The sequence below is a fragment of the Mauremys reevesii genome, linkage group 19, assembly GCF_016161935.1.
Source record: "Mauremys reevesii isolate NIE-2019 linkage group 19, ASM1616193v1, whole genome shotgun sequence".
Classification (NCBI taxonomy): domain Eukaryota; kingdom Metazoa; phylum Chordata; order Testudines; family Geoemydidae; genus Mauremys; species Mauremys reevesii.
Window position 1 is genome coordinate 22,540,714 of NC_052641.1, and position 20,842 is coordinate 22,561,555.

The 20,842-nt window shown below is 39.6% G+C and overlaps 1 protein-coding gene across 2 annotated transcripts in view; it reads left to right on the top strand.

Annotated features, from left to right (window-relative positions):
• The window catches only part of RABGAP1 (RAB GTPase activating protein 1), a 117,016-nt gene that overhangs the window by 86,885 nt on the left and 9,289 nt on the right, over positions 1 to 20,842 (top strand). Inside the window, exons 1-7 of one of the 2 annotated variants that reach the window (XM_039506162.1) lie at positions 1,491 to 1,536; positions 2,030 to 2,155; positions 2,495 to 2,638; positions 8,627 to 8,668; positions 8,980 to 9,108; positions 16,882 to 16,974; positions 17,984 to 18,094. In XM_039506162.1, the coding sequence (XP_039362096.1) occupies positions 2,030 to 2,155; positions 2,495 to 2,638; positions 8,627 to 8,668; positions 8,980 to 9,108; positions 16,882 to 16,974; positions 17,984 to 18,094 (645 nt within the window). In that variant the 5' untranslated portion in view covers positions 1,491 to 1,536. Of the gene's footprint in view, positions 1 to 1,490; positions 1,537 to 2,029; positions 2,156 to 2,494; positions 2,639 to 8,626; positions 8,669 to 8,979; positions 9,109 to 16,881; positions 16,975 to 17,983; positions 18,095 to 20,842 lie in introns of those variants that run through there. The other variant, XM_039506161.1, reaches the window with a different exon arrangement.

The window sequence follows — 20,842 nt, forward strand, 5'->3', positions numbered from 1 at the left end:
CCCAAGATGAAAACAGATTGAGTCTCCAATGTATTATTTTTCAATTATTAGCATTGGGTAAATTTGTGCTTAGTGTAGTGATCCCTTATCTATCTAGGCATTGAGTGGTCTGAACTTACAAAGGCTGCTGCTATCTGTTTTACACTTAAAGTACATCTGAGTAGAAAGTTTTGAGACTTACTCATGTTTGTGTGAAACATCTTATCTTATGTGAAAAAATCTAAAAATAGCATATAGCTGCAGAAATTTTACATCAATATTTTTGAAGACTGTCTGCTTTTTGTCATAAGTCCATATTTGAAACTGCAGTTCCTAAGCCCCATAAGATTTTGTGATATTCTCCCCCTGTCCCCCACAGCCAATTTTGAGTGATTGCTGCTACCATGCAGAACTAAATATAAAGATTTTTGTGTCTGTCTCTCCAACTGACAGGATGTGTGGTTTTTAGAGTAATATTTTTCCATAATTCTATGAAGTTTAGGATGATACAGAAATATATTATAAACTACATTCTTTATAAACAGAAGTCAGATGGACTGATAGTATCTAACTGTAATGCTTTGATTCTCTGTAACCTGTATAATAAAACTCTTAACTGATGGAGAAATTCATTCTTCAGCACTCTTCTGAACCCAACCAGCAATAAAGGTTTTATTCTTGCTGCTAGTAAGGGGACCGAACTCTGCTCACCAATAGATATACTTTCTTTTAGCTGCCAAAATGCTATCTGCCTACCTTTTTGGCACCCATTGGATTAAGGAGACTCATAGAGACAAGAACAGACTATTCATACATTTTCTTAGAGCTCATTCTTTAATGTTAGTTGTTGCTTCTTAGAATGAGCTCTGGTAAACTAATAATAATAATAATAATGGGAGATATACCAATCTCCTAGAACTGGAAGGGACCTTGAAAGGTCATTGAGTCCAGCCCCCTGCCTTCACTAGCAGGACCAATTTTTGCCCCAGATCCCTAAGTGGCCTCCTCAAGGATTGAACTCACAACCCTGGGTTTAGCAGGCTAATGCTCAAACCACTGAGCTATCCCTCCCCCCACTGAAGGCTGCAACTTAAAAATCTCTGTTTTTGTTTCTCTCTCACTTTTTGAGCCTCCTGAAAGGTAGTCTTGGGAGTGTGATTATTAGGGGCTGTGATGGAATTCATGTTACCTTGTCTTATTGGAGAAGGAACTGCTGCGTACACCCTGCAGTCCCTGAGCAATAAAGGGAAATGTAGTTTCTGCAAGTCCCTCACTGCCAGTATGGGAACATCTCTGAAAAGTTTTCAGAGTTCACTGACTGCATCTGTGGATGAATAATAGAGCACTTGAGTTAGATATTTTGACCTTTACAGGAACAAGTAATTGACCTGAAGAGTCAGTCTTTACTGCTGTGGAAAGAACAGAACTGCTTTATGATGCCAAGGAAGGATGTATAAATACTGACAAGTAATGATGTTTCTGTCTCCAACTGCTGGCAGAAGGGGGAGAGCGAAGTGTCCCAAAACAGTGTAGAGAACTGCCAAATCTGAACTTTAGGTAGTAATAACCGACTCTCTCCCCTTTTAATCAGTTTGAATAAAAGACCATCAAATGAAGTAATAGCATTTTTAAAAAGTAGAAATAAAAAATGCTACTGTGCGTTTAGCATCTTGTAGTAATACTGTAAAAGTACTGGTTATATCTTAACTGTGTTAGCTGACTACACTGAGGAACTGGATGGGTTGGGCTCGCAATCTGTAGGAGTATAATTTGATTCTGAAGTCATTGACCAGATTTGGGACAGCTACTGCATGAAATAGAACCCTTGGGGATCTTTAAGGTTGAATGGTGTGTTTCTAAATTGGGGAACTAAGAGGGAATTTGGCACACCTAGCAAGTGTAAAATACCGTTTCTACATCTAGTTGTTATGATGTGTGCAATTATCCTTATCTGTTATGAAAAACGGTTGGTATCTTGCTGGTAAGAGCAAGATGAAGGAAGGAAATAGAAAAATATAAAAATGTCAGCAAGGTTTGTTCTCTTTGACAGATGCCTGAAGAGCAGGCGTTCAGTGTTCTGGTCAAAATCATGTTTGACTATGGACTCAGAGAACTTTTCAAACAAAACTTTGAAGATTTGCACTGCAAGTTTTATCAGTTGGAGCGCCTCATGCAGGTAAGCGTCCAGATTGCTTTGAAGAGAACAGGTCAGGGCTTGCAAAACCCAAGATTTAGTTGCTTGAGAGCAGCATTTTATCACAAGTGAATAGTTTTTGCACATTCTTATTATACCCTTGATTGAGATAGAGGACAGCTGTGCCCCAATATTGTTCCAAAGAACTTCCTTTAGCATAATTATTCCAGTTGATACTTGTAAAATGCCTTAGGACAGCATTAAATATTTCTTCTACTGTACCATTCTCTTGTAGATTTGAGAATTATAAGCGTGATATAAAGAGCTGCTTTTAAGCCAGAACTAATGAGTGTGCTTTTATTTATTTATTTATTTATTTAGGAGTGCATTCCTGACCTCTACAACCACTTTCTGGACATCAGCCTTGAAGCCCACATGTATGCCTCCCAGTGGTTTCTAACCCTGTTCACTGCAAAATTCCCCCTCTACATGGTCTTCCATATTATTGACTTGCTATTATGTGAGGTATGTACTACACATACAATTATACAACTTTTGTATCTGCAGCAACTCCTGATGGACTCTTCCTATCAAGTCTAGCTTGATTGCATTCTTTGTTCATGTCTGTTTTTTGAGTGCTGGACAACTGAGGTTTGAAGTACAATTTCCCATATCAAAATTTAAATTGTTACATAAAAACTGTTATGCAGCAATGGATGTGTTTTTTCAGCATTTTTTGGATGTTATATCATAGAATTAAAGTTGATGGCATTTTTTAGTTTTAGATTGAAGTCTCCTATTTCTTAGAGAATCATTATGTCTTTTGTCATTCTATATATTAGTTACAGGCTAAAGAGGTTAATTTTATGCATGTAATCTCTTAACAGTTGTAAACCCTATATAAAAAGAACACAGTATTATGGAGGAAATAATTTTTTGTTTCTAGTTTTTTAGATCTAACAAGTAACTTTTTTGTTTGTTTGTTTTTTGTTGCTACTTTTATGTGTAAATACCATGTAATGATAGACAATATTAGGGCATCTCTAGAGTACTGAAGTACTCTTCATTTACAGCCTGACTCTGCTAATTTTCACTTTGGTAATCTCATAGGCCTGATAACTCTCTCTCCAAAGAAACTGAGGTCTCATTCAATTTCTCAGCATATATTTAATAGCAAAATTCTTTGTAGTGAAATCATGTATTGAGAAGACTTAGTTGTTTTTTATAACAGTATAGTTAGCAGTATGTTAGGAAGTAATTTAAATTAAATCTAAACTACCCTTGGAAACATGAATAAATACAGCACATTTTGCAATGCAGTGCCCTTGGGGTTTTTTAATCATTTGTTTGCTTACTTGCTAACTACTAAAATGTATGATTTCTCAGTGGATCTCCTAGTCATTAGTGTGAAATAGTAAAGTTCTGCTCTGTTTCTTTCGTTTAAAGATTGCTGCATTAATAAATCTCCTGGTCAGTGTTTTGCGCCCTGTGTAGCTATGTTTCTCTGGAACCTGCTGCTTCCTTTGCCTAGATGCTAGTATAATAAAAAGCAACAGATGGCAGAAAAGTGGTCTCTGCATGTGGAGCTAAGATATCCTGTAAAGCAGAAGTAAATTCTACTACTGAATATAAGGGACACTTAAATAATTAATCAGTTATTTTAATATTTCAGTTCAATTAATGAGTAGCCGAATAATTAGCATAGGGCCGCCTTCAAGAGCTAGTCATTTTTTCTCCATAGCAAGAATTTCCCAGACTTTTGAAAGTGAGCGAGTTAATCAGATGTTGAATCCAGAGCACCACTGTAACACAGCGCTAGCTCTACTGCTCTACTGCTAATAGAAGTGATAGAAGCAAGTTTAGTCTTGATTTGTTGCTGTTAAAATCAAACTCAAAAGACACAAAGGATGGAGAGAAAACCAAGCCCTTAACCGGTAATGTCAATAAAAGTCTAGAATATGGGAGGGGGAGCTGCCAGATCCTCTAGTATTGAGCTGAGAGTAAATTCCCCCTTTTATATAATCTGGAATAAGAGGATCCATAAAAGATGTGGGATTGAATAATGAGGTGGGAAGGACAAATTGAAATCATCCACACATGCTTAAACTGTTGGCCAGAATATTGCATGCCCCCGTGCATAACTGATATTTTCATTTTCCAGTCTTCAGTATCTGTAATCTTTTTTTATGCTGTAGCTATTTTTGCAGGGGTGGAAGAGAAGTGTATGGGGACTGACTTTCTCAGTCATCACATCTTTACCTTCCTGAACCACCTGAGTAATTATAAAATTTTTTCAATATCAGAAAATGGTCTAAGAAAAAAAAGTCCCTTGCCCCTTAGGATAAAGTAGATAAAGTGTTAACAAAAGGGAAAAAGGATTCAACTTTATATTTCTTTGTATACTATTCATTATGGCAAAGGGAGTATTGACACAGAGGACGTATTAACTATCCAGAATGCCACCTCATCTGTAGTACCTGACCTTAAAAGTTCATTGATTTTTTTCAGAGGGGAGAGAGGCAGCTTGCCTTTAGGGTTTATTAAAGGATGTTAGCAGGGTTTTTTTTTTCTACACATATAAATAAGATGTTTTACAAACAGATCAGCAGAGTGGGTAATTCCTGTTTAGGTAGAAAACAAGCATATTACATTGGCCAAAGGACTATTAGGTTGCTATATTTGAATCTGATGCTTTTGGGAGGTTACTATATTGAGATGTTAAACAGCCTTGAATTGCCCAGGTAGGAAATAAAAATTAAAATGCATCAGAATAATGCTGATTTTTGCCATTCTGAAATTTCTAGTGTAGAGATATGTATCAAGGTTTTTTTCTTTGAACAATAAGGGCAAGACCCAGCTAGTATAGGAACCCTCCTAGAACACCTCCCATTGAAGACAAAAACTGTGCATCTTCCAACCTGAGCATCTCTCCTGGAGCTAAAAAGCACTTTGGTGTACTGTATAGAGTGATTATAGATTTCTGTTTGAGAGAGGGCACAAGAAGGGAAAGCATCCAATCAACCAACTATAATAAAATCTGGTGCGACTGATAGCAGATAAGAAGAGCTGATGATACATACTGAACACTTTTTTTATCTTGATCATTTGATACTTGGGTTGTAGCAGACTATAAAATTTGCTACAGTACCTAGTACTGATTGGAGAGCACCCTTTTGTGGCAGGTAGCCCAATACATTCTTAAAAATAAAATAAAATACAGTCCTATACTCAAGGCAGGGTTTTCGAGCTTTAATTCCACTGCAAGCTCTCCTGGTTTCTTGGGCACTCTGGTGTCACACCACCAGCCTCATCTAAATTAAAAAAAAAAAAAACTATTGAATTCAATACATTATCCTCACATTCTAATTTTCCAGGAGGCTGCAGATTTTTGTGCTAACTGTGGGCCTTCTAGAAATTGCCTGGGGAAAGTTGGAATTTTTGGCACCTGAGTAGAGAGCAGTTATGGCTTTTGGCACCCAAGGAGGGCTGAGGAGGTGGCGTGGGGCTGTGGGATATAAGCACTCTAGCTGGCTGTTTCTGCTAAAATTATCACCAGTGAACTGCTTGACTATGTTGCTATTTAAGCTGTCATCTTTATATATTGGAGTTAGCCTCAAACAATAGCCTTGCAGTGTTATCTGCAGACTCAGGAAGGCAACATCACATCGACTTACATTTGGTTTTTCAAAGTTTGAAGGTTGTCTTTGCCATTGTACGAGCTAGAGATTTAATTCTTATGTCAAAGCTTAGAGTCTAGAGCACAGTTCTTTGGTTCAGAAGCTGTGGAGTCCACTTCTAAACAACTAGGCCCTGACCGTAAACGATTGCCATCCGTATGTCCAGTATCAAGTGTGTCGGAGGTCTCACGACAGCAGGTGGCACCAATTGCCCCCCTTGATGGTACTGTCACCTAAGAGACCAGAGATTGAGTAGCCATAGAGGTGATCCCTCCAAATGAGGCTAGAGAGTCATGTTGCCTGGGTGGTGTGTAGGAAAAGCTCGCTGGGACTATCAATATAGCGACTCTCATTAGCACAAAATTACTGTAAAATGTTGGATGTTTCTGTCTAAACTAACTCCCCTTCAGAGACTTTAGAGCAGAGCTGACAACAAGAGAACAGCCGCTGCAGTGTGCGCGTGCTGGAACAGGGGTGGTGTGTTGGGACACTGTACAATCAGATACAACAGAACAAGTATTTTGCTAGGGGAAGCTGTACAGCAGAAAAATTACTTTTCCAAAACACAAGCAAATAGGAGAATATAAATGTGTACCAGGTCGGGGTGGAGAGATGCTTACTCTTTAAAGAGAACTGGCTCCCAAACCCACCTGATGGAAAGAAACTGCCTTACAGATGTGTCCATAGACTGAGGACATTACAAAATACACAGGGGGAGTCTTATGCTTCCCAATGGTACCCGGGGTTGTGAGGCACCTCGCTATCACCTGCCCTTGAGAGGAAGCCTTGTCTGTGCCTGCTGGGGATCAGCTTCCTGACTCCACTGGCCACAGATAACACAAGCACCCTTCCCCCCCCATAGCCTACGCAGGCTCCGCTGTCCCTGTGCAAGTTAGGAATAGGTGCACTCCAACCCCTGAGTCCTCCAAGCGACTCCCTGGAGTGTCTAGCCCCTGCCCCACTGGATACATAGCATTCACAGATTCACTGTTTCCAAAGAAGCAGTGGGCTCCAGTTTACCAGCTTCACGTCAGATCACTGCTCAGTTTAACACACGGCACTTAGATATGTTCATAATGAAAACAAGCAAGAGTTTATTTAACAAAGTAAAACGTAATCCCAACTATACCTGCAAAGTGATGGGGTCTGAATTAGCTGTTAGCACTCAAGAAAGAGATCTTGGAGTCATTGTGGATAGTTCTCTGAAAAGATCCTCTCAATGTAAAGTAGCAGTCAAAAAAGCTAACAGTTTTAGGAACCATTAAGAAAGAGATAATAAGACAGAAAATATCATAATGCCACACTATAAATCCATGGTACACCCACTCCTTGTGTACTGCTTGCAGTTCTGGTCAACCAATCTCAAAAACAGATATATTAGAATTGGAAAAGGTACAGAGAAGGGCAACAAAAATGATTAGGGGGATGGAACAGCATCCACACACTGAGAGATTAAAAAGACTGGGACTTTTCAGCTCAAAAAGACGTCTAATGGGGATATGATAGAGGACTATAAAAAGCAGGGGTGAGTTAATGAAATGAATAGGCAGCAGATTTAAAACAAACAAAAGGGAGTACTTCTTCACACAACACACAGTCAACCTACAGAACTTGTTGCCAGGGGATGCTGAGAAGGGCAAAACTATAACAGGGTTCAGAAAATAATTAGATACCTTCATGAAGGATAGGTCCATCAATCGCTATTAGCCAAGATCATCAGGGATGGAGCTCCATGCTCTGGATCTCCCTAGCTGCCAGAAGCTGGGAGTGGATGATGGGGGATGGATCACTTGATGATTGCCCTGTTCTGTCCATTCCCTCTGGGGCACCTGGCATTGGTGACTGTCGGAAGACAGGATACTGGGCTAGATGGACCATAAGTCCGATCCAGTACGGCCGTTCTTGTGTACTTACATTTTGCTGTGCTTAGGCTGACCAGTGGGCTACTGGCTCTCGGTAGAGACCTTACATGCCACCCTTTGGTGAACTTGTGCACATACTTGACTCAAGGGATCCCTGGAAAACTCTGTGCCCTCTGCCAGTTGGCACAAAGAAGTTCCTGGGTCATAGGGAGTCCTTCCGTCCCTCAGAGATCGCAGAACTCCAAGCTTGTACCCCAGTTACCACATAATAGTGTCTGCCCGTCCTCCCCTCTCTCTATATCCTTTGAGATGAACGGGAGTGTGTAACAGGAGGAATGTTTTCCTGACTGAGTTTTAGACAAGTGAAAGACATTGTGTTTCTTGTGTGGTTTGGGGCCGCTTTAGCCAGTGGCTCTGCCACCTGCAGAACTGAATGTACTAAGAGACACAACTCCACATTATATGAAGATAGCTTCTTACTGGCTATTAATTTACAGCAGCTTTTGGTGGGACCTGTAGCTTTGTTGTTGGTTACTATTTTATGTTGCTAAATGCATGAATTGTGTTTGGAGCACTGCCCTGATCTCCCCACAATCCACTGGACTATGTAGTTTTCCTAAAAAGATCTTTTATTATGAGACTGGACATAAAGACAAAGGAAGTTTGGAAGAATTCTTTTCTCCATCAGGCAAAGGGAAGCTTAATGAGGAGAGGCTGGAGTGTGTGTTTGAGGCAGTTCCTTTTGCTATCTGCAAAGTGCCATGCACAGGGGATTTTTGCCTTATTGCTTGTGAGTTTACTCTCCGGGGCTTTGATCTGGTGAAGCTACTGCTTATATTTTTATGCTACATTCCCATTTTCATAGGAACAAGTAAAAATATGTAGCTTTAAGGTGTGGGAACAAAGTAATACCCAGGCTTGTAAATATTGAAAACATTGACTTATTCCTATTTTTCTTTCCTTTCTCTCTTTAGGGAATAAGTGTTATTTTTAATGTTGCATTGGGATTATTAAAAGTGAGTATCCAAGTTTAACATTGTTTCATTTAGTACATCACCATGTACTGGCTGTGTTACAAAAATACTATAATCAAAAATCTTCCTGTATTGTTCTTGTTGCTGTCTGGCATGCGCTGCCTCTGCGGCTGTGCCATGTGTGGAAAATGTCCTATTGTGCAAGTGGAAACACATGTTGCTATTTTAAGAAGGTTAAAAGATACTTTCTTGTGAGCTGAACAAAATATGTGTTTCATTTATTAGCATCTGTTATTGAGGCTATTTTTCAAAATCCGCTTTGCAAATATTGTTTCCTTTCTGTATGTTTCTAGACTACCAAGGATGACCTGTTATTGACAGACTTTGAAGGGGCTTTAAAGTTCTTCCGTGTACAGTTGCCCAAGAGATATCGGTCAGAGGAAAATGCAAAAAAGCTGATGGAGTTAGCTTGCAATATGAAGGTAAACATGTGAGGCCAGCAAGTTGTTCTCAGCATTTGTCTATCTCGTATATATTGGCAGAGGGGTTCACATAACTTTGCGATTTATCTACCCCTAGATGCAAATATTCTAGATGTTTTGCAATGAAACAAATAGAGCTTAAGTGACTAAAAACACTCCAACAACATTTAAAATCTGCATAAAACTACACACATTGCATATGCAGAAAAGCATTTATTTGCGCAAGTCTTTCTCCAGTGATTTCTGCTAAATGGCCAGCAGCATCTCTCCTGAAGACAACTGAGAATAACACACTTGAAACAAAGTAAACAGTGCAGAGGCAGAAAATATGGTCCTTTTGAACGGAACAGAGCTATATTTAATTGTATACTACAGCAAGAAGCTCATTAAAAATGCATTGATAGGTACTATAAATTCTGTCTGTATATCTACTTGGGAGGCAAATGGAAGATGACCTTGCATTTAAAATTTCCCAAATTAATCAAGGTTGGCAATTGATCCTGAAGCTTATATGTTCCTAATGTTAATTTTTTTAGCTTCTGTTAACAATCCTCCGTAAGTTGAGTACTTGAGACTGTTTTAAACCTGAGACTCTACAGTGGGCTGTAGCAGGTTAATGGGAGGGCAGTTTTACGCTCTAAGCATTGAGTTATGCTCTTTTGTACTCTGAAGAAGGTCTCTTCTATAGTGAAATTAACCTAAGCAGAACAGTGTGTGGAGCTGTCTGCAGAAACTGCTGCACCTGCACTGCAGCTAGTTTGAAACTCTTTAATAATGTAGAAAGCTTTGTTTTTCCATGAGCAGCCCAAGTGGGAGGTTCACAGTATCACTCTTCCTTTTGGCTCTTCATTTGGGGACTGTTAACTGAATGCGTAAGACATGCTGTTTGAAACGAGCGCTCTGGCATGTACCGCACGTGTTTCGTGTGCGGATATTTCTGATTCTTTCAAAAGTGCCGTATAGTTTCAAAAGAGTGCTGTGCTCCGTGGAGTAACCATCTAACCTGAGGTTTCTCTTACCACGAGTGTAGTTGTTGTTTGTCTTCTCCCCAGAGTTGCTGCTTAAGCTAATAAGATTACGCTTGTCGTACAGTCAATGTTATCAAAAGTTTGGGAAATACTGAGGGTGGCCAGATTTGATACTTGCACTTATGGTTAGTTGTGAAAGCACTAATGGGAAATCATTTAACATGAAGTAGGCTGAGCTGAACTATGCAAAGGGTTGTAGGGGTTAGAATAACATGAGGATGGAACGCAGTTGAAGCCATGTTGGTCCCAATTAGAGAGAGAAGGTGGGTGAGTAATAATCTTTTATTGGACCAACTTCTGTTGGTGAGAGAGACAAGCTACCTCTCTCGAAAGCTTTTGTCTCTCACCAACAGAAGTTGATCCAATAAAAGATATTCCCTCACCCACCTTGTCTCATTAAGATGGAACACCCAAATACTGGATCAAACACAACCAAGGAGGTTCTGTGCAACACAATTCTAGCCACATAGACCTAGACTCTGAAGCTTGAATGGTATGTAATAGCCACCTAATATTGAGCTCCCTGATAGAAGAGTATGGAGCCCAAGTGAAAGGTTTTGTGTGTTTAAGAGCCATGAGGATTAACGTAGACACTATTTTATAGCTTTTTAAAAACTGCTGGCTTACATTGACAGAGAACTGAAACCCGGCTTTCCCTTCCAGTAACAAGGAGCTTGCATCATTATTAAAAACACGCAATGCTGACCTAGACGTGCACTTTCTGAATATACTGGAGACTAACATTTAACATTGCTAAGTTTCAGCTAAGTGGCACAATTTAATAAACAACTCTGCCTTTTTTTTGGTAACTCAGTAATTTAAGACAAAGCCAGTTTAACTTAGTATAAAAGGCGCAGCTAAAACCTTGAGAATTTCACCTTTGCTTTTAAATTCCAGAAAAGAGTTGGAAGGAAATTAGTTTTAAAAAGCAACCAGCCAAAATTTGATTCAAACCTGGGTAGACACCAGTTATCAGGGATGATTTGTGGGTAATGAAATTTGTACTGCCACAAAGCAAAAAGGGAACTATGTGATTCATTAGGGAAGGTCCTTCCAATCAAAACAACTGTCTGGTTAAAAATAGCAAAGATACTAAACTCTGAAATCCAGAACTTAGAATTGGTCTCTGCCACTGAACCAAGCTGAGGTCCATCACACTCCCATTTAGTTAACCATAGCATCACCAGGATTTGCCAGGGGATCAAATATTGTGCTGCAAATTGCTTCCAACTCTGTCATTACAAAGGAGGCTCTGTTCTACAAATGTAATTGCCTTGCTATTAATGTATCCTTTGTATTAATTAATAATTCCTATTTAATAATAGCTGTATGACAAAGTGCTTCTCTAGGAGATATTTCATCCAGTTCTATAGCTTGAGGTGCACAAAAATTTCTCAGATAGAGATTGTCCACCAGACCCTATTACTTAAATGTAATTATGTAAAATAGATGTAGCCTTTGACATTGGGAATAAGGATATCCTGGCAGTTACTGGTAATGAACACGGCATTAATTTACAGTGAAAGTCAACAGCTTCTCTTTAATCAAATCAAACTGTGAATATTGTAACTAAACCTTTAAACCACCACTTTAAAAGAGACCTTTAAACTAGATTCCCAAAAACCCCTTCTGTCATGTCTCCTTTATAGCTGTGATCATTCTATTCTGAAATAGAGCTATCTTATGTTTTTAAAGGAAACTTTCTAACTTCTTATGACAGTTTTAGATATATATTTTATATTTATAATTTAACTATATATGCCAAGTTCTTGGGCAAAACCACTGGTGTTGGCACAAAACTTCTTTATACTTACAGCATGGCTAAAGGAGCTCGGTTGCAGCTAGAGTCTAAGCATAGCTTTAATAGTATGTAAACATTCCTGGGCATTTGGGTTTTCCAGAGCTCTTCGCTCCGCATTTGCCCGCTCCACTGCAGGGTCTCTACATAGACCTCAAAATGGCAGTTAACGGGTTTGTACTCAGTTTTGATCCAAAACCTGTGTAAGAAAAGGGAAATAAGCAGGATGAAGATGACCCAGTCTTGGCTGATTACAGACAGCATTGACATTAAATATGCATCTGGCTAATATCGTGTGCAACACTTGCATTGCCAAGAGTGCATTCACACATTTCACCTTTCACTTTTCACAGCAGGAACTTCGTTCTTTTCCCCTTCCCACTGCTGCCCAGGCTCCCTTTGCTTCAAGTGCACCATGAACTAACGGCACAGCATATATAATGTACTATATAGGGAAGCCAGATGTAATTTGCATTGAAAGGGTTAATAGAATATGGAAGGCTGCTGGAGAGAATGCAGGTTGCAACACTGGGATCTGAGCAAAAGCCCAATGCTTGCAGCTCACCCCCCCCACACACACACACTTTTAAAAAAAATTAATGCTGCATGTAATTGGTTCGACTTAAAATACAAGCCCATTGCTGTAAAAAAAAAAAAAAAAAAAAAAAATCTCTTGCTTTTTACCTGAAAATGCCTTTGAACAGAAAAGGCCCTGATGTCAAGCTGAATCATTTATGGGAAGGGAAAAGTAGCCTGGCTGAGGCATTGTGATTACAACAGCATTCTGCTGAAAAGGAGGTCAGCAAATGATGAGCGTGAAGTAATGCTAGATTCTTAAGGTCACACTTCATTGTTACAGTGAAATGTAAAAAGAGCCACTGCTACCTTCCTTGCCCCAGAAAAACTAGAATTTGGGATTCCTGCCTCCTCTGTGTCTTACAATGTAAATTCCAAGATTTCTGCTGCCGTTCCACTTGCGCCGTTCCCACTGGGGCTGTTATGAAATATATTGATCATCACACAAAGATCTTTGTGATCACCCTGTAACTCATATCTAGAGCTAAGATTGGTTCTGATACACTCAGAAGTGTGCTGAGTTGAATACATTGGTGTGTGCTTATTTCCTTCCTTCTCAATGTTCAACGTTCTCACTAATGTGAGATTGCATGTAAAAGCCAGGACATGTTTCAGTAAGTCCTTCTGTAGTGAAACAAACTACTTATTAAGATTTTAACCCTTTCCTGAGAATTAAGCTAGTTCCTAAAGATCCCTTGTGAGTGTTTATTAAGTGTTTACTCTGTATTTTTCCTGATTAACTCTTATAATGGTAATTGTACTGCACAGAGACTCCAGCTAAGGAGATTGAAATATTTCAGTCAAAATCTGGTTTAAAACATTTCTGTATGAATCTCAGTAGAGGGAGCCTAGCTCTCAGTTTTCTGCAGTTTGTTCATCTTGGGCAAGACTGTTAATGATAAAGTAGGAAATAACCATAAACTGATTTTCATATGTCTGTCTTATTCTTTTGCAAAATATTTGTTTATTAAACATTAAAATCTTGTCAAACAAGTACTTGAAAAAAATTAGCCATCCCCGTTTATCATGTAGCTAGCTTACTGAGCTAATAGTAAGGCCTAGCAGCCTTTAATCATTGGAGACCCAGTGTAAATCCGTGCTAGTCCACAAGTGAAGTGAGCCTGGTGGTCTCAGCATAGGCTGTATTACTAAGCCTCTACAGCACTTGGCATGTGTAGATCAATTCACATAACAAGTTATAACCTCAGCTGATTTAGCATAAAAGTGCTTTCCCATGTGTAGTTTTGAACAGACTAAAATAAATACGAACATGGTTGTTTTTGAAGTACAGAAGCCCTTAAAATCTCTAAGCTAACCCTGTGCACTAGCTTTAAAACTGCTCCATTTTTTTTTTAATTTTTTTTACAACAACATTTTGTAAGGCGTTACTGAAAAGTCTTGGTCAACTTTATAGGCTAGTTTCAAAAATACAATATGGGCTTTAAAAACATTTGCTCTGTGTGTGCAGTAATGTCTGAAGAATGCTTACTAGACTTTTGATATTTGGAATGTACAAATGCATATAAGGCCAGATCCAAAATGCACTGAAGTCAACTGAAAGACCCTTTAGCTTTTGTAGATTTTGGATCAGTCCCATATAGATGTAATATTTTGACATGTATTGATATCATATACTGTTGAGTTGTATGGTCTAAGACATTTGGGCATTTGAAGAGTTAGCCATTGTTGATGTGAAACTAAAAAATAATGAGTTGAATGAATCATTGGCACATCTCTTCTCATTTCTGCATTTTGTCTTTTTTTAAACTGCCATAAACAATGATGTCAAGAAATCACATAGATCTGTGTCAAAGGGACTGAGTTGAATCACTGAGAGAAATTCAGGCTTATTATACCTAAACCATTCCACATTGTTTTTCTTAGGTATTGCAGCACAGAAGGGCTAAATTCTGCCCACCTGTCTTACATGAGCAGTCCCCTTGACTTCTGAAACCCATTCAATACCTATGCCCAACATGGTAGATTAGGAATGGATTTTAAGCCTACCTTCTGAATTTTCTTGCTGATATGGATTTAATTCAAACCCTTTGACTTGGTCATCACTAAAAAGTTAGGTGGACCCAGCTGTCACTCAGGAGTGTGAAAAATCAACACCCTTGAATGGTGTAATTAAGCCAACGTAACCCCTGGTGTAGACAGGGCTGGAAGAATGGAAGGATGGAAGAATTCGTCCATTAACCTAGCTACCACCTCTCCGAGAGGTGGATTACTTATGTCAATGGAAAAGCCTCTCCTGGTGGCATAGTAGTGTCTATACTGAAGCACTACCACTGTGCTGCTGTAGCATTTCCAGTATAGACAAACCCTTAATGTTATTTAATCGTAGCTTTCTTGTGGTTTAAAGATAGTGAACTGTAGTCTGTCCTGATATAGTCCCTGTGAGATACATAAAGTGTAAATTAGCATCGGGTTTGGTCCAGTGTCTAATTAAAATTTGTGTACTGGTCCTTAAAATGATATAATTTAAGATGTTGTAGATCACAAGTTCATGGACCAGACTGATTATGTAACTTGTTGTATCCCATTTACTATGTACTATTTTCTAGTACAATATACATGTGCTATGTGCCATCTCATATGACTAACCTGTCAATAGACCACTAATCTGCCAGTGTGCTTTGATGCATTAAGATGTGCAAAGCTCCCATGCTGATAAGGAATTTTTAGTTTTTTCTGTTGAAAAATTACTTAAGCTCAGGGCATCCTTTCCTGCAGGAAGGAAGGAAGGATGTTGGGAGAAATTTGTGCTACGATCCCCAAATGGAGTGTCATCCCCCACCCCACACATACACATCATGTTGATGGGTGGAGTTTGCCTCTCCAGTGGGAACTGCCCCAAACTTTCAGGTTGAACCATGGTGGAGGCCCTGTGCCCCCACACCAGCTTTGAGTATTGAGCTCAATATAGTATGTTGCTGTATGAGTGGATATGTATTTTATGAACATGTATGTACATACATCTCTGCATGGTTTTCTGTGTTTTAGTAAGTATATTTGTAACTGCCATTTTAAAAATATTTCTGCAAATTGAACTTTAATATGCTAATAGAAAAGTCAATGGATGTTATTTTTTTTGAGAACAAAAACATGTTTTTTTTTAATAAACTAATTGGTACATTGTTTTTCACTGAGGGTAAAACTCTTTAGGAAAAATCAGTCCTCCTGGACATGTTTTCCTCAAGGAAATCAATATCTTTAGAAATAGCATATCATTTTATAGGGAAGGGTTTTTTGGGTATTACTGCAGTTTAATTGTTAGTTGCAAATTTAAAAAAAGTATATATAAAGTTTTTAAATATTACTTTTATTTTTAAAGAAAACAGGCCATACCATTCCATGTTTGTCATACCTGTCTACTGGCTTAATCTTGCAGACTTGGTTGTGGGGGAGGGATAGCTCAGTGGTTTGAGCATTGGCCTGCTAAACCCAGGGTTCTGAGTTCAATCCTTGAGGGGGCCATTTAGGGATCTGGATCAAAAATCTGTCTGGGGATTGGTCCTGCTTTGAGCAGGGGGTTGGACTAGATGATCTCCTGAGGTCCCTTCCAACCCTGAGATTCTATGATACCATGTCTTGGGGCCTCAACAGAAGGAGAGGCTCTGGTGGGGTGGATTTTGTTTAAAGATTTTTCTGTCTTCTGTAATGGTAGTGTCTGAGCACCATGGATGCACTAATTAATTAATCAACACCTCTGTGAGGAAGAGGAGGATTCTTATCTCCATTTTACAGATGGGAACACTGGGGCAGTGAGACTCGTTTGCTCAAGGTCACAAAGGGAGGGAATCTCTGACAGAGCTGGGAGGAGAACTCCGATCTCTTGAGTTCCAGAATGGTGCTTTACCTGCTTGTTACCAGACCATCATTTTTCTCTATCCTTCTCTCCCTTTGGTGCTGATGTAGTCTGTTGTGGCTTGACTGAGATGCACAGGCAGCCCTGGGATTGGAGATTTTTTAAGTCAGGTATGAGCTAGCAGAGCTGTGTGATGAACCTTGCTCAGGCCCTTCCTGTTTTAGTAGTTTCATAAAAAGCAAAGAAAACATGTACGCATGGTGTTAAAAATTAAAGCTGAAGAGGCAGCCTTAAAACCTCAACCTCATCAAGTAAACACCTGTGCTCCAAAGAAGGCAGGAAGAGAGAGAATATTTATTTGATTACATTGAATAGGTCAAAATTCTTTGGCCAGTTCTAATTACTTCACTCTCAGAATAGATGGGAAACATTTTAATCATATTTTGTAGCAGGCAGGTGTTGCCTGAGGTTTGCACCACTGACACTTTGTAAAATGTGTGTTCTTTTCCACGAGAGACGAATGGAACTGGCCAGGAACTAATATGTTGTGTTTCATTTAGATTGGTCAGAAGAAGTTGAAGAAATATGAAAAGGAATATCAGACCATGAGAGAGCAACAAGCACAACAAGAGGATCCTATAGAAAGATTTGAGGTAACACACTGCACATCTAGGTCAGTTTGAGGCCTCTCAGGAAAATCCTGCTTCAAATTCTGTTTCTTTCAGTTGTTTCTCTTTATTTGCCAGCATGCAGAGATTTTGATAGGTCAGGTTAATTCTGCCAAATGACAATTAAAGAACTGCCTATTTGTGGTGATCAGCAGGGACGTTCCAGGGCAAGCCCCTTCGTAAAATGTTTCCATTAAATTGAAGGGCGGGATAGTGCAGTTTTATATTTTTGCACTTGGGTTCATAAAACTGCCTCAGAAGAGTCCATTTGTGTAATGTGCTGATTGCACCAAGTGCCAGATATTTAAACAAACAAAACAAAACAAAAAAAATTCTGGTGGGTATAAGCCGGCTCACCGCCATAAAGTCTTCACTCTCCTCCCCCATTCCCCTCCCCACCCCAGTGACACATATTGTATGCTGTGAAATACTGAGTCAATTTTTCAGGGTATAAACATTTCAAGTGAAATGCACTTCTATCCATGTGTTTGCCAGGAGCTGTAGCCTCCCTCCTCGATTATGGTTGTGGCAGAGCAGTTTTTTTTAAGCGAGAAAACAGCTGAGCAGTCTCCACATACTCCCCCCACCCTGTTCTTTGCGCCCCCACCATGCCCCCACACCCCTCCTTTCACAGCACACAAAATATATCACAAGGCTCGGAGGGAAACGTTTGTGGGAACATTGGCAGTGGACTCTCACCCCCACCTCTCCACTGCCCAAAGCTTTGCTATGGCTCAGTGAGCTTCCCAGTAATGGCTAAGCAGAGTTACTAATAAATAGCTGCTTCTCAAAGGTCATTTTTTGCTTAGCTAACCATATTATGAATATAAAATAGTTCATTATTTGTTGTCACTAAAATACTTGCAGCCAGAATTGGGTTTCCAGGCTGGTCTTATATGGTGAATGTGTGAGCCGAGAGGCACTCAAAACGGTTTCTGGTAAACAAACTCCTTGAGAGCTTTTTTTTTAAACTCAGGCTTTTTGTTTCCAATAGCGAGAGAACCGGCGACTGCAAGAAGCAAATATGAGGCTTGAACAAGAAAATGATGATCTTGCACATGAACTGGTCACCAGCAAGATTGCACTGCGAAAGGATTTAGATAATGTAAGGCAAAACATTTTCCTGTGCTCTTGGGTGCAGATAACGCAAAACTTCATTTCTATTTACTCCTCTCATTGCGGGTATCCATAGATGTATCATGCTCTTACAATTACTTTGTAAACCTGCATTTTCCATTTATGAGACTGATGAATCTCACATTATTTCTTCACCTTGGGATGTTTTTCCTTTTATCTTTTGCCTTCAGGCCTATGGGTTGCGTGTATATTTATAATGGAAAGCCTACTACCGTGGCCAGGATCCTCTCAGGTCTCACGAGTTATGCAGGGGCAGGTTTGGCCATTTATTGAATTGACCTTTAAGGGACATTCAACAAGTGGTGGTGTTGCTTGATGGAAGCACAACTCGTCTAGTACTGACTTGGAAAGATTATCCCAGCATGGCACTAGGCTGCACTATGCTGCTGAAGGTCCCCTCTGCAGAATACCTAAAACTGAGGCTCTCACCCCCCTGGTCATGAAAAGAGCCCAAGGTAATTTGAGGGAGAGAAGAGGTATTGGCTCCTTCATGCAGCCAAATTCCTACTTGGAAAGTTGCATTCTGACCTCCCTGATATACCCTAGAGTGTAAATCGGCAATGTTGTTCTTCCTCTCATGTTGTGTAGTGTAATCGGTGCAAGATGGCTTCTGTGTTTGCCACAGAGGTGGCTGAGCAGTTGCTACATGTATAGACTGTAAAACCCATCTTGGTCTTGCAGGATGCAGGTGCTTCTCACTCTTGATTGTTTTTGCTACTATGTTGGATAAGAGACAGTATGTAGCTGGAGTCTAGAAAGCCCATTTTCTGACCCTTAGTGACATTATGGTGGCTTCTGTATTCCGACTTCCTGGCAGCCGTTTAGTCTGTGTATATCGTTTCACTGTCAGCAAAGCACTTAAGAACCTCCAAGTCCCTTTGACTTTCAGTGGGACTTAGACTCTTAAATCTCTTAGGTGCTTTTCAAAATTTCATCCTGTGTGTTTTGGCTTGCTGAAGTCTGCCAGTAGGGATTGAAATTATTGACTCTTTCCCCCCCTACACCCTCCAACGTATTTGCAGTCACATTGGTCATGTCACATATCAATAGTTTTCTAAAGGCAAATGCACTGGAGGGTACATTCTTGTACTGATCAAGATTTACAGGTGTGTTAAGATGAGAGAATATCCTTGATGCTAAAAATTAACATCTTCAAAGATTCTTATAAAACTCAGTCGTCTTCTTGTTCCATGTTCATTTTGCACTGGTGCTTGGATTCCAATTGTGTTACTTGGATTTTTCTTTGCTGTCTCTTCCCTTCGTGTCATATTTAGATAATCACATTGGGGATGTTTTGCCAGGATATACTTTTGCAGAGACACAGAAGGACTGAAACACTGCCTTAGACAGCACACCTGGTAGGGCAAAATGAGCTGGCATTTCTGCTGCTGCCTCTGAACTTATATAGATATTACCAATCCGCCTGGAAATACATGGGAAAGAAAGAAAGTGCTTGTGTCATACCATTCTCATTCTGTGTGAAGATACATGCATTTGTGAAATCCCAGCGGAATCTGGCTTTTAGAAATCGTATAAGCCAGGATTTGACAGACTTTAAAGTGTTTCAGACCACCAACCTAAGTGAAGGAGGGATTCCCACTCTTTACTGGGAAAGTTTCTTCAGGAAAAATATTGGAAGTTCTTACTGTTTCATAGTGAGAATTGATACCAGTGGATGAATGCTCTGTAGTGTTATGAAAACCTGCTATAAATATGAGTAATAAATTCCATTATCCTTTTGTTCTGGGTAGGAACGTCACAAAATACCAGCATGTTCACCTTGTTACACCTCCTTTTCCATTTCAGCAAAGACACAATAGAGGAATATGAGGACAGCTGAGCAGTTGTGCTCAAAGGATGGGCCCCAACATAAAACGCACTGAAGGGATCATCTTTTGTTGCATTTGATATTCACTAGTAACTCAGTTGTGACCACTTGAACCCATATGGGACTTAGTTGTGCTCTAATGTTGACTTGCTTATACAAAGCAGAATTAAGCCAAACCTCTGAGGTAGCCCATTGGATTTGGTTATAGTCTGTCCATCCTCCAAAGATGGCTAAATGAAGTTGACAGAATTGCCCTTGAGAGGATTTACATGATTTGATCCTAAACTCTAGGACTCTGGATTAATTCTTCTAATTGGGCCCTGAGATCATGTTCCATTTCAACTAGTCAGCTGTCCTGGAAGAAAAGTACTAAAAGACATTGTGTAATACGCCCTTTTGATACCTTAAAGGCACATTTGCAATCTCATAGCCTAGATAGATCAAAGCAAAGAATGGAAATTAAGCAGCTTCCTTCATTTCCTGTATACTAGCCCAGAAATTAAGCTTCAGTCATCGTCTTTTGTTGGAGTCAGGTGTCCAGCTTTCTTCAACTTCAAAACAATTTGGAGCCAACGGATATTGACAAGTCAGCCCCTTAGGATTGTGCCCCTATTTTTAAGGATCATCAGAACTTTAGTGGACTAAAGTTCATTCTGATTTTCTTCCTTTGAAAGGGGTTGAGACAGTTGCTTTCTGAAGTCTTTAAACCTTTTGAGTTATTGATCATATATATATCTATAATCAATACATCTATCTGTGAGGCTGAGTTATTGTATTTAAACAGCAATGCTGGAAGAGACGCATACCTTTGCAGTAATGGTTTTGAGTGACTTATCTTATGTGATTTTCTCCCCCCCTCCCCCCCCATCAACCTAATGAGCTTTTCAA